Genomic DNA, 13,874 nt, shown 5'->3' on the forward strand with positions numbered 1-13,874 from the left:
TGAAATGGGCCACCCAAATCGGCTCACCCCAGCGGGGCCAAGGTGACAGGCTAATGTGCTAGTAACAGATGGCTTTCCATTCCCTTTCAATAAGGTGTGAAGTAGAGCTCCCCGGGTAGCGGGTAGCAAGTCAACAAATAGAAGGGATTTGAAATTTATTTGTATTTGTTGGAATCTGGTATATATACCTGGACCTTTGGATACAATCAAAGATAACATAAGTCTATGGCTTGTACATTTTCTTTTGTATTTGTAGCAAAATACAAAAAAGAATTGTAAAGATGATGAGAATAAAGATCTTGTGAGGCTAGTGTTTTCAGCTTTCTATCTACCTGTCTAGGAAATATGTTCAGTAGCCAATATGGTTTTAAGTCCAACATGGGAAGGGCAGGGTGAAATAAGATTTCCCTTAACTTATAACTACAAAGTGTTTTTATTTTCGCAAGTTTTAAGGACAGGATGAGAGCCGAGATTCCTAGAAGTTTCCTAGAGCTCTATCGCTAGTCACATTGGATCATGATAGCAGTCTATTTCTTTTTTACTGTGTTCCTTTATTTCAAATATTCTGCAGTTTCATTAAACAATCTCACTCAATATTTCTGCCATCAACTTATATTGTCTTCCCTTGGTTCTTGTGACTAAGAATTGTTGACAATGAAGATACTTTTTTTTTCCATTAAGAAAATATTTTCACACTTAAATATATTTACACTGCACTATCACTATTTTTCAGCTTCTTGGAAATTCACTTTGAGCCTTTTAACACCTTGGTCTTACACTTCCCTAACTTCTCACTTTTGGTCATTTGCCAAACCCTGTTGATTTTTTAAAAAATAGATTGCATTTTTTAGAGCAGTTTTAAGTTCACATCAAAACTGAGCAAGAAGGTACAGATTCCCCATATATCTATCCCCTGTCCCCACTCACACATAGCCTACCCCGTTGTCAACATCCTTGTCAGAGTCAGACATTTTTTGGAATTGATGAACCTCAACTGACACATCATTATCACCCAGTCTATAGGTTATATTAGGATTCACTCTTGGTGTTGTATATTCATTCCATTTGTTTGGACAAATTTATAATGACATGTATCCACCCTAGCATCATACACAGTAGTTGTACCATCCCAAACATCCTCTGTTCTCAATCTGCTTATCCCTATGTTCTCTTTGATCTCTGACAGCCACTAAGAATTTTAGTGCTCACAGTTTTGCCTTTTCTAGAATATCATATAGTTGGAATCATACAGTTTATAGCCTTGTCAGATGGCTTATTTTACTTCGTAGTATGCATTTGAGTTTCTTCCATGTCTTTTCTAATAGCTCATTTGTTTTTAGTGTTGAGTAATATTGCGCTATCTGGATGCACCACAGTTTTACCCAGTCACCTACTGAAAGACATCTCAGCTGCTTCCAAGTTTTGGCAATTATGAATAAAGCTTCTGTAAACATCCATGTGCAGGTCTTTGTATGGACATCAGTTTTCAATTCCTATGGATAATTTTCATTTTGTAAGAAACCACGAAACTGTCTTCCAAACTGTCTATACCATTCTTCGTTCCCACCAGCAATGGATAACAGTTCTTCCTCCATCTTCCATAACTTTTGTTGTTGTCTGTGTTCTGGATTTGGCCTTGTTGATTTTACTTCTCTCTATAATTCATGAATCTTTCTCTTCATGAACATAGCCACTACTACAGTTCAAAATAACTTTTTTCGCCCTCAGCACTACTTTAGGAGTCTCTTCACCATTTACCTGCTCTGAGGCACTTGGGTGACTCAGTCAGTTGAACGTTTGACTCTTGGTTTCAGCTCAGGTCATGATCTTATGGTTCGTGGGTTTGAGCCCTGTGTGGGGCTCTGTGGTGACAATGAGGAGCCTGCATGGGATGCTGCCGAGAACTCAGAGCCTGCTCAGTTTTCTCTTTTAGGAGAAAATTCAGTTTTTTGCCTTTTTTCTCTTCTAACCTCTAATACATTTTCTTTGCAAATATAAGAAACAAGATAAATATGGGTTAAATAAACAAATTAGTGCATAATTCCTTTAATGCTCATTGCATGGAAAATTCAAGAAATTGATAAATTTAATGGAACTTGGGAATAATTTACTCTAATCTCTTCATCTTACATATAAGAGAATCAAATTCAAAGAAGTTCTGCTACTGTTTTCAAGATTTCAGTGCTTAAGATGGAAAAATTAGGACAAGAACCAAAGTCTCCTGATTCCTAGGCAATGTTTTTATGTATTTGCAATTATACTACTCTACTTCTTTAAGTACTCCACCTCTTTAAGGTATTGTGTGAGTCTTTTTTATGCTCTACATGGTAATATGTCCAATTAATTAGTTACTTTCTCAATGATAATTATGTAAATTATATAAAGATCTTGGCTAGATAAGTTTTTTACTCTTTCATTTGATTTTAGAAAAATGATTTTAGATTTTAGAAAAACAACTCTACTAGCACTCTCAAAATACAAGAAGAAGATATAGAACAATTACCAAATGAAATGTCTATACAAATGTATTCATTATTATTTTAAGAGAAGATCTTAAGGGGTACCTGGGTGGCTCAGTTGATTGAATGATTGACTCTTGATTTTGGCTCACATCATGATCTCAGGGTCATGGGATTGAGCCCCACATTGGGCTCTGCACTGAGAATACAGCCTGCTTAGGATTCTCAATCTCTCTCTCCCTCTCCCCCTCTCTACCGCTTGCACTCTCTCTCTCTCTCTCTCTCTCTCTCTCCTCTCTCTCTCTCTCTCTAATATAAAAAAAAAAGACCTTAAGAAGAAAACTACCTTTAGAACTCATTTAGAAAACAGACTGCATATTTAATAGCAAATTATTTCATTTAAAATTTCAGTACAATTATGTGATTGTCATAAATTGAATATAAACCATAAAATACCTATTTTGGTTAAGTAGTCTTATTTATACAAGCAGGCAAGTTTATTAATATACTTCTCTTATTCTGCATATGTTTGCTTCATGTACTTTGCGTATATATACATGCAAAACATATATATGTGCCTAGCATCAATTAATCATGGTTGCCATTTTATGCAGGTAATTTGATTCCCCCTTTGGAAAATTAACAAACATTTTATGTCTTAAAAGTTAATATTGAAGTGTAAGTAAGAACATTACATTGTTTTGGACTCTAGCAAATATTACATTCTCAGGTAGGATGGAGGGAGGTTTCTAACTGCCTTTTAATATTTTCTCTTTGAAAGATCAGTAAGATTTGTGGCCGTCCAATCAGAACACCTACACAAAGCCCCCGTTGTTCTTTTGAGGGAAGCAAAGAGAAGCATGGGATGAAGATCTCTCCAAGAAATGGTGAAGAGACACTTGCCAACAGAAGAAAGTAAGACATTTGTTTTACAACCAGAAAGAGAAAAGAAAGTAAGCCATTAATTTTCAACAGAATAGAATGTATTCAATTAAGTAGAACCAAATACACTATTGAAGAAAAAAAGATCACCATTAATTACTTTTAAAACTCAGCAGTTGCTCCTATTCAGTTAATTAGGAAGATAAGTACAACCTGTGAGACCAATAAAACTTTCTGTGATAAGGGACATTTGCTATAATACACTATGGCGGGCAATAGGCACGTATGGTCATTGTGCTCTTAAAATGTGGCTAGCGTACAATATTGTACAGCAGACCTCTAGGACTTACTCATCTAGCTCAACTGAAACTTTATGCCATTAGTTAATACTTCCCCAATTCCCTCTCCCTGTAGTCAACAATACTATATTGTACCCTTCAAATTTTGTTACGAAAGTAGATCTTACCATAAAAAAAAAGTTTAAAATATGGCTAGTGTGACTGATGATTCCATTTTTAATTTTAATTGATTTTAGCCTAAACTCCACATATAGTTAGTGTCTACTGTATTGGGTGATGCAAGAGAGAAAAAGCATTCACATAAATGATGAAATCTGTGTTACTGTCTATTAAGCAAGTATTTAACAAATGGTTAGATAAGAAGTTTCTATACCTTTAATCTGGAATGCTGAAAATGGCTATACATTGATTCAAAATGATAAGCATTGAGTGGCTTGCTTCTATAACTCACATTTCTACCACTGCCCCCGTCACTGTTTCACATGTTAAATTAAAGCCTTCATCTATATCTCTTTGCTTGATAATTGGCAGTCAAACTGAAAAACTCTTAAAATTAAAGGAAACTGTTATTTTATTTATTTTTGCATTCTGTTGCCCACTGTATGCCCTGACAAATACTAGCTTCTTGGTGGGTGTTTTTGAAATGAATTGAAACTGAGAATTCTATATTCATTTATTAATCCAAATAGTTATTTCTTTTTTTTAATGTTTATTTATTTTTGAGGGAGAGAGAGACAGAGGGAGACACAGAATCTGAAGCAGGCTCCAGGCTCTGAGCTGTCAGCACAGAGTCTGACAAGGGGCTCGAACCCACAGACCATGAGATCATGACCTGAGCTGAAGTCGGATGCTCAAGCCACCCAGGTGCCCCCTCAAATAGTTATTTCTAATAATATCTTATGGCAGCCTCAGTATTTTACATCGCTTTACTCTTTAGAATGTAAACTCTGTTTCTTTCCTTTTGGGATAGTGCTCTTAATTGCCTCATTCTCTTCTCAGATGGACTATAATTTGGGATAAAGATCTGGGCTATTGCTCGCTATTTACTGCAGCTCAAAAGAAGTAGCACTTTGTTTGCATGTAAACTAGCTGTTCTTTTTTCTTCTAAACATCTATAGTGATCAGCAGTCTTTTCTTGTATTTGAGAAATTAATGTGCTTTAGCTAGTGTATATAGCATGTAGTGGCTAGGTATAGTGTAGAGTGATTCTTCTAATAAAACCTAGCTAAGGAAGATCTTAAGGTTTTAAAGGTCATGTCTGTTTCACCATCAAAACAACTCAGTTGTTGGAAAGACAAAACAAAACCCAATACAAGTGAAATATCTCAGGAGTAATGAGGGGCTCTTGTGAATGGAAAGTTCTATAAGTATCTATCCAGGCCATTGAATAGACTTCTTGTCACCAACCTTGCAGACTCATGTATTTCTGTATCCCTAAACAACCAGCCACCTTTAGCTATTACCCATGAACCAGAGTAGGTCCATCATAGACAAGTATCATGCCACACAAAGTAAACAACCAGAAGTATTGTACATGAGCTCACTTAAGCAATTCATTTTTCAAAAAAATGTTTATTTATTTTTTAAAGAGAGAGCATGCACATGTGCAGAGGAGGGGCAGAGAGAGAGAGAGGGAGAGAGAATCCCAAGCAGCTCCACGCTGTGAGGACAGGCTCCAACACAGGGCTCTATCTCACGAACCATGAGATCATAACTTCCCAGGGTTTCTGTAGAGCATCTTCATTTGTTACTTGTACTCTAAGGCACCTTTGAATGGATGAGCTGGGTCATCTGGACTGAACATCAGAACAGTTTGCAAAATTCCAAGCTACAGACTTTTCTTTCTCATACAAAAGCTCCTTGGGGCTACTCTATATTTGGGTTAGAGCAACACTCAAGTGTATATTATGTTTTGTCTAATATTCAAAGGGACCCAAAAAGCATTGTGCCTCTTCCTGAGTGCTAGGTCATCATAAGGCAGAAATTTGCCTTTTATGTTAGAATAACCCATTAAGATCCAGACAACTAGACATTTAGAACCCCTGCTGAATTGTCAAGCACTTGAAATGTCAGTATTTTTCCCCACCAGAGGCATGAACATGTCTACTAAGGCAACTAGGATGATGTGATCAATATTTTATTATCAGCATGGCGTCCTGTAGGATATCCAAATGATCAGGGCTCCTGTCTGTCATGGAGTGGGAGAGTTGCCCTGAGGTCTAACAGTGAAGATATTCTTACGAGCTGAAAGTGAAATATTTCTAATTGTCCTTACTAATTGATAAAGGACAATCAATTGTTAGCTAGATAGCAGGTAGCAGTACATGTTTGGATTTGCTCTGGCAGATACCACATACAAAGCTGGATGTAATTGGAGTCACCCTCTGACTCAGGTTATGATAATCCAAACATTCTCCAAGCCCATCTCAGTGTGCATAGAATAGCCAAACAAGTGACATGAATATCGAATAGACTGATTTGGACAAAGATGTGTTTAAAATGCTATATATGGGTACTTTTCTGAACTCCATTCTAATGGTTGATCAGTTGATAGGATTCGATTTTCTATGTGAATGATCACATGGTACACCGGTACAGCCATTCTAGCAAGAAGCTTGCTGTACCTTATAAAACTCGTATACTCTATGTACTTGTCTACCTTACCTTAGCCTGTATCCCAAGAAACTCTTGCTTATATTCACAAGGAGAATTCTTGCATAACTGTGGTAGCTGAGAGTTAGAGGCAAGTTATATGTCCATAACAAGAAAAATAAAATATATTAGTTTGGAATATTATGAGTCAGAAGGATAGAATGCATTTTCATGCATCAAAAAATATCATTATGATTAAAGAGAAAAATATATTAAATAGAATGAGAATAACAGTGCAATACCATTTTTATAAATTAGTAGCAAATATATAAAAAATTAGTATATATTTTTCAAGGAGAGGATATGGCAAAGTACTTATATTAAATATATTAGAATGGATATTTATAGAAAAACAGGAAAGAGGCTGAAGGATGAAAAAATAAATAAATATTCTATTTCAAGTATAAGTTATGACAGTATGCCAGGGACAGAGGAGTATTCTTTAACTCTCTGTATCTGAGAAAATATGTGTGTGTTTGTGTGTATATACATATAAATAAATATACACATATACATTATTTTAAAGTTTAGGTGAAAAGTGTTTTTTTAATTATATTTTCCTTATAAAAACATAGTTAATACTCTTTCAGTCAAAATTTTTGTGAGAACTAATGGTACTCAATTTTTAAATAACTTTTTTTTGCTATTTCATATGCTAAGCATAGATAATTTTTCATTATGGTATATTGTAGATATAGTGATTATCCAGATAGAGATAAAATATAATTTGCTGAAAAGACTTATTGACTTGGGACTTTCTGTTATAACTTAGTTATTAATTAGAACAAAGTGAAAGTTTATTGTAAAAAAAAAGTAGATAAGGGAAAAATGAGTTCTCAGTCAGCCCATCCAGATCATTAACAAACACTGTTTTGTGCGATTCATAAAAAAGTAAAGTTAAAAAAATATTTTCTGAGTTAGTTTTTGTAAGTTAGCATTGTATCCATGACAGTATTTTTTAGGTTTTCTTAGTTACCTTGGGTAATTCCCATGAGAATATCTATAACAGTAACTACTATCTATAAATTTAAAGCAATTTAAAACTAAAACAAAAAAACACACACAAGAGTTTCTGTAAGTTAATATAATTGCTCTGGTAGCTGAAAAATAGAAAATTGTAAAATGCATCTGTTGTTTTGTTAATGTAAATGAAGATAAACACTATTCTATGGTTAACAATTTAAAATACATTTTTACATATAAAGAAGTCATAGTCTTTAAATTATACTGTCACAGTTTACTTTAGACTTAGTATCTTTAGTGGTACATCTTATAAAAAATTGTTGTCCAAAGCTTGCTATTTATTTATTTGTTTGTTTGTTTATTTATTTATTTATTTATTTATTTATTTTAGTATTCTCTATACCCAGTGTGGGGCTCGATTCGAACTCACAACACTGAGATCAAGAGTCTCATGCTTTTCCAACTGAGCCAGCCAGGTGCCCCAAAATTTGTTGTTAAAATTATGTTAGATTTATGGCATCCTAACAAAAATATTTCCAGGCTTTAAAACAGAGTTTAATTTACAGAGTTTTCCATTATCCAATCAATTCTTTTCAGGTTGTGTTAATATAACTATTGTTGACTTATGTATGATTTGACCAGTTAGCTTTTTTTTTAACTACCCAACAGTATTTATTAAGTGATCATTAATTACTTTTTTGTTTTTCAGTTGGGATGTGTAGTCAATTTTTTGCAGGGGTATATAGTATCCTGAAGTGGTTTAAGGCTGCCATCTTGTTCTTTGTTTTCTCTTTACCCCATGTTCTTTATTCTTTATTCCTCCTCTCTTGCCTTCTTTTTTTTTTTTTATATATGAAATTTATTGTCAAATTGGTTTCCATACAACACCCAGTGCTCATCCCAAAAGGTGCCCTCCTCAATACCCATCACCCACCCTCTCCTCCCTCCCACCCCCCATCAACCCTCAGTTTGTTCTCAGTTTTTAAAAGTCTCTTCTGCTTTGGCTCTCTCCCACTCTAACCTCTTTTTTTTTTTTTTTCCTTCCCCTCCCCCATGGGTTCCTGTTAAGAGTACTGATGCATAGGGGCACTTGTACCCCAATGTTCATAGCAGCACTCTCAACAATAGCCAAATTATGGAAAGAGCCTAAATGTCCATCAACTGATGAATGGATAAAGAAATTGTGGTTTATATACACAATGGAATACTACGTGGCAATGAGAAAAAATGAAATATGGCCTTTTGTAGCAACGTGGATGGAACTGGAGAGTGTGATGCTAAGTGAAATAAGCCATACAGAGAAAGACAGATACCATATGGTTTCACTCTTATGTGGATCTCTTGCCTTCTTTTGACTTTAACAGGTATTTAATATTTTTTGAGATCTTCATGGCTTTTTTTACTTGCATTTTTTATTATTCTTCTAATGGTTACCATAGAGATAACAATATGCATTTTTAATTTTTACTATCTGCTTTAAAGTAGAACTTTTACTACTTCATTGAACGATATAAGAACTTTAAAATAGTTTCACTCCATTACCCTCTTCCTATCTTCCATTACCCTATTCCTAACAAATAACTTCTAACAATGTTTTAACATCTTCCAAGATATTATTGTTATCGTTTTAAAATAGTCAATATTGTAATAACCTATATTTTATTCTTTGTGGTGCTTTTTTTTTAATTCCATGTGTCAATCTAGAATCATTTTGCCTTAGCCTTTTGTATATTTTTCATTGCTTATTACTGGTGATGAATTCTCTCAACTTTTGTTTGAAAACATCTTCATTTTGTTTTTTTTTGTTTTTTTTTTTTAATTTTTTAAATCTTTATTTATTCTTGAGAGAGAGACAGCATGTGAGCAGGGGAAGAGCAGAGAGAGGGAGACAGAACCCGAAGCAGGCTCCAGACTCTGAGTGGTCAGCACAGAGCCTGATGTGGGGCTCGAACTCACAAACTATGAGATCATGACCTGAGCCGAAGTCGGACACACAACCAACTGAGCCACCCAGGTGCCCTATGAACACATCTTCATTTTTGAAGAATATTTTACTAGGTCTAGAATTATAGGTTGTTGCCAGCTACCATTTTTAAAAATATAAATGTCCATAATTGAGTTCATGACATGACACTGTAAGTCGTATGGGAGGCTTAATGGAAACGTTTCATAGGAGAGGTAATTACGGTAGTGGATGCTGCTGATGCCCTACTCACATCCCTTTACCTGGCCATTTTATCTGCTTTCTGGCTGCTCTCTCCTGGTTGCTGATAATGCACAGCTGCCTTATTCTCTGGGGAATTGCACTTAACAAATTGGAGCCATCTATATTCATTATCTCTTGCTACTTAACAAGTCATTCCAAAACAAAGTGGCTTAAAGCAACAACAACTATTTATTAACCAATTTTCTGTAGGTCAGGAATTTGGGAGCAGCTCAGCTATGGGGTTTTGGCTCAGGGTTTCTTTTGGCTATGGTCTCTTAGGGTGATTGCTACCAAGGCCTGGTGAGGCTGCAATCCTATGAAGCCTTGAGTGGAACTGGCTATTATCTTCCAAGATGGCGACTCACAAGGCTGTTGGCAGGAGGCCTCACTGTCTCGTCACAATGACTTCGTGAGTTTTCGCACTCTGTAGCTGACTCTCCTCAGGGGCAAATAATCCAAGAGAGAGAAAGGCAGAAGCTGCAGTGTTTTTATGATCTAGCTTTGGAAGTCCCACACTGTCATTTCTGTAGTATCCTACAGGTTACACAGGTCAGTTCTAGTCTGTGTGGAGGAGGACTACACACCATCTCATCCATCTGAAAGAGGGGGCTAACTTCCCACCTGCCTCACCGCCTTGGCAGAGGCTCGTAAGCAGGGTCTGACACAGGGGGATAAAAGGCTTGCCCTTACTCAACGTGATGTGGCCAGATATGTGATGCAATCCATGCTTCCACACTCCCTGTACAATCTGGTTGAAGCTGGGACTGCATCCTGACTTACCTTCTTCCTGCCCACTCTATCCTGTTTCTCTCACTACCTTTCTCTTAAGAGTGCTACCTTGATGAATCCTCTGCATCCAAATTCCTGCCTCTGGTATTGCTTCTAAGGAATCTGACCTGAAAAAGTACCTAAAACAGATGCAGAATAGGTGTAAACTTAGGCAAAATTATAGTATCTTATCCTAAATACAGGTATTTCTCTCTGAATTCCCAAATCTGTAACCCTTTTGTCTGTTTTCTTTCTCCCCCTTCCTCCTCTGTATTCATTTTAAAAGAGAACCCTTCCGTTTAATACCCTTTTCCTTGCTCGATTTCGAACATTTGATGAAGGACATCTATGTCTGTCCTTGGCTCTACCAGCTGTGCTAAGCTTGAAGTATAGAGTATGTCAGTCTTTTGGCTTGGAAGGAAGGAAGCTAAACTATAGCTTTGGATTCCTTTGATTATATTTGGGTGATGTGATTGTACTTGTTCAACCTGCCCTGTTTTGTTTTGTTTTGTTTTGTTTTGTTTTGTTTTCTGTTTATGTAGAATGCTAATAATGAGCTCATTGGAGACTTGGAGTTATTGATACACACCAGTTACAAAGGTCTCTGAAAGTTGAGAAAGTCAAGGAAGAGCTACCATTCCTTTGAATGTCTAGAAAAACATTACTATTTAGTCTTGTGGGGCAGAAACCAAATAAGCACAGCTGTAAAGGACACTGCACTTATGTAACTGTCTAAACCAGCCCAGGCAGAGTGATTTCCCTGTGGCAGTTCCTGCTCTCTGCTTGATTTCTTGAAGTTAGCTGGTAAGAATAAGCTATTAGCAAGCTTAAATCGGTGATAATTAGCGGTACATTATTATTTCAAAGTGGTGTGGCTGTGCCAATTAAGCGGGTAATTAGGAAAACCCCAGGACAATAAATTAAGACAGAGTCTCAACACCAGTGCCCCATCTGTTCTACAGCAAGCATTCCAATTAGCCAAACCTCTCATTTAAGAATGCGCCAATTAAGGGGATTGGCTATATGCATGGCTGTGCATTGGGGTAATAACGACTGTCCTAGATGCTTAGTAAAAATAAAATATTTTTGATGTAAGAGGAGATTTTGATGTGAAGGTGGGGAAAGGAGAATTTTTGGAAATACTGGATGTTTAATGTTTAAGACAAATACAATTTGAATTGTTTTATGAGCTTTGGTTTTTCTCAATTTTCTCTTCGGAACTTAATGGAATCTTGTTTTATCGGGCAGCTCCATTTTATTCTAATGTGTTTATGAAATCTTGACTTGCATAGGAATTTTACCACTTGAACATTAACAATTTTTTGTTTTTTGTTTTTAAATGGAGAATAGGAACTCAAAAGGATGCTTGAAATTGCTTAGTTGAAAGAGGGGAATGAGTCAGGGCACATTCTGTTTCAGGATGTGTCTATCCATGAAAGCCAATTAATTGTTACCCTGTACATTGCAAAAGAACACAGTGAAGTGACTGAAATAGTTAATCATGCATAGGAAAAACTTTTAAACATAATCTGAATGGAGAACACTTAATATTACTTAGGATTAATGCCAAGATAGGATCAGTACATATCACATAGGATCAGTTAGCTTAAAACACATGAATTTATAGCTACATGGTCAAACCTTACTTAGCACAATATTTTATTAGTGAAACCAAAATTAATTAATGTTTAAAATTCTTGATGTGTGTGTCTGGGTGTATGTGTTTATATGGTTAAATCAGTATTGACATACTGGGCTTGATGATGAATTGTATATATGTAAACTCGGTGGATGAAAATATCCATAGGTCAGGAAAAAGTCAACTCTGAGAAAAAGTTAATATCGTCTATAGGACCGGGGAAAGCAATTTCCAACCTATTTCCTAAAAGGAAGTTAGTGCTTCTTTGAGGTGACATTATTATTTATTACCTGTAAGTTTAATTTACTAAAATAAAAGTCATGTTCCCTTCAATGAGAGCATTTCTGGCTAATTTAAAACAGTGCTTAGTGAGTGGTGGGTGTGAGGGTACCCAGGGCAGGCCAGGCCAAGGCAGGGCTTTGGGGAGGGGGCAAGAGGCCAGGCCAGAGCAGTACTGAGGAAATGTGAGCTCCGAGGCAGGCAGGCCAGCATCAAGACCTACATGAATAATGAAAAGCAGGACCCTAGGGGGTCAAAAACCAGGCACACAGGAAGAAGGAATGCCAGAAGGCAGAACAAACATGTGGCAAAAGTTTAGGCTAGTGGTGCTTAACCTTTGCGGGTCACGTATCCCACTGAGAATCTGATAAAAACTTCCCAGAAAAGGAAAGTTCATAAACAAATACATGCAAAATTTTGTGTATTGAAAAGCCATTTTCTCCAGTTAAGACTAATATTAAAAATAAAGCCTTTAAAAATGAGGTTTGCTCTTACCTTTTTAGATGTTCATGGAAAAATTAGTGACCATTTCCTGATGTATCGGAAACCAAATTCAAACAACTAAACTAACATTAAGCAGTATTTGTACTGAAAGGTATGGACTAGAAGTTGAAATGGTGGTTTGTCTTAGATGTGGCTGTGCGGGCATGCTATCCAACAGATACTCTTTGTTTTGAAGGCAGAATTTATTGAAAATTCTAGAAAGCAGATTTGTATAGTTATCACTGACTGCAATTAGAATTCTTATAACTTGCTTGCTTAATGAAGGTAGGTTTATATCAGGGAGAGTGAGATTTATTCTAAACTCTTCAAAGTTACATCAATGGTCCATAATGCTTTGGTCCTCAAGTTAATTTGTGACATCTGTCATATTGAGGCTCCCAACTTCAAGTTAATGTGAGTAGAAATAAATCTCCTCAAATTTCTCATTACACAAAGAATAAAAAAAAATACATGTTTTTTTCCTTAGCCATAGGAAGAAGGATCTTTAAATCGGACAGTTTTCAAACTGATTCTCCAAAAATCTTCTATTTCCCGGTAGCAGCTTTGAGCTAGGAGCTTCTCAGTAGTGTTTATAATTGAGACTGTAGGGTTATCCCATTTATATGGCTCAAAATATCCCTCAACCAAGAAAATCAAACTGTGAATGAAATTCTCCCTAATATACCTGAGAATGTTTTCCGTCTTTTCTTTCCCCTTACAAAAAATGAATCTTCTATCCTCTGGAAGGCCAGTAAACATATGCAGAGTTGAAAAGAATTGCAAATTCAGCTCCCACTTTTTTCCACTCAATTTTTGAAGAGGTGAAGAAGATTGAAAGTCATGTCATACTGAAATTGATCATTTTTATAGGAGTGTATAAAAACTATCTCAGAATTTTTAGCAGAATCTATGGGGTCTAAATCAGAATGATGAGTGAGGCTCATTTCTTTTATTAAACTAGCAAAATTAATTGTATGTAGAAGCATCGTATGTAGAAGTGCTCAGTATATAGCAAGAGTACTAAGCACTTTCTTCCACTTGGTTTTGTGTAGATAGCAAAAAACATTTCCATCAGTTTAAACCTTTCAGTGGCATTGGAAGTGTCTTAATTAGATGCATATAGCTAATAGGGGAAAATGGGGAACAGGATATTTACATTTTTATCCCTTTGCATATTTAAGGAAATGACAAAGCTGCCAATTCCTCCACAATTATCCACAAAATAGGAGAAATGTGTTTCTAGG

At 35.9% G+C, this 13,874-nt stretch overlaps 1 protein-coding gene across 1 annotated transcript in view; it reads left to right on the forward strand.

Annotated features, from left to right (window-relative positions):
• The window catches only part of LOC116738136 (glypican-5-like), a 174,283-nt gene that overhangs the window by 100,488 nt on the left and 59,921 nt on the right, over nt 1-13,874 (forward strand). The window contains exon 4 of the mRNA XM_032593620.1: nt 3,241-3,374. Coding sequence (XP_032449511.1) covers nt 3,241-3,374 — 134 coding nt within the window. The remainder of the gene's footprint in view (nt 1-3,240; nt 3,375-13,874) is intronic.

Source organism: Lynx canadensis, chromosome A1 (assembly GCF_007474595.2).
Source record: "Lynx canadensis isolate LIC74 chromosome A1, mLynCan4.pri.v2, whole genome shotgun sequence".
Classification (NCBI taxonomy): domain Eukaryota; kingdom Metazoa; phylum Chordata; class Mammalia; order Carnivora; family Felidae; genus Lynx; species Lynx canadensis.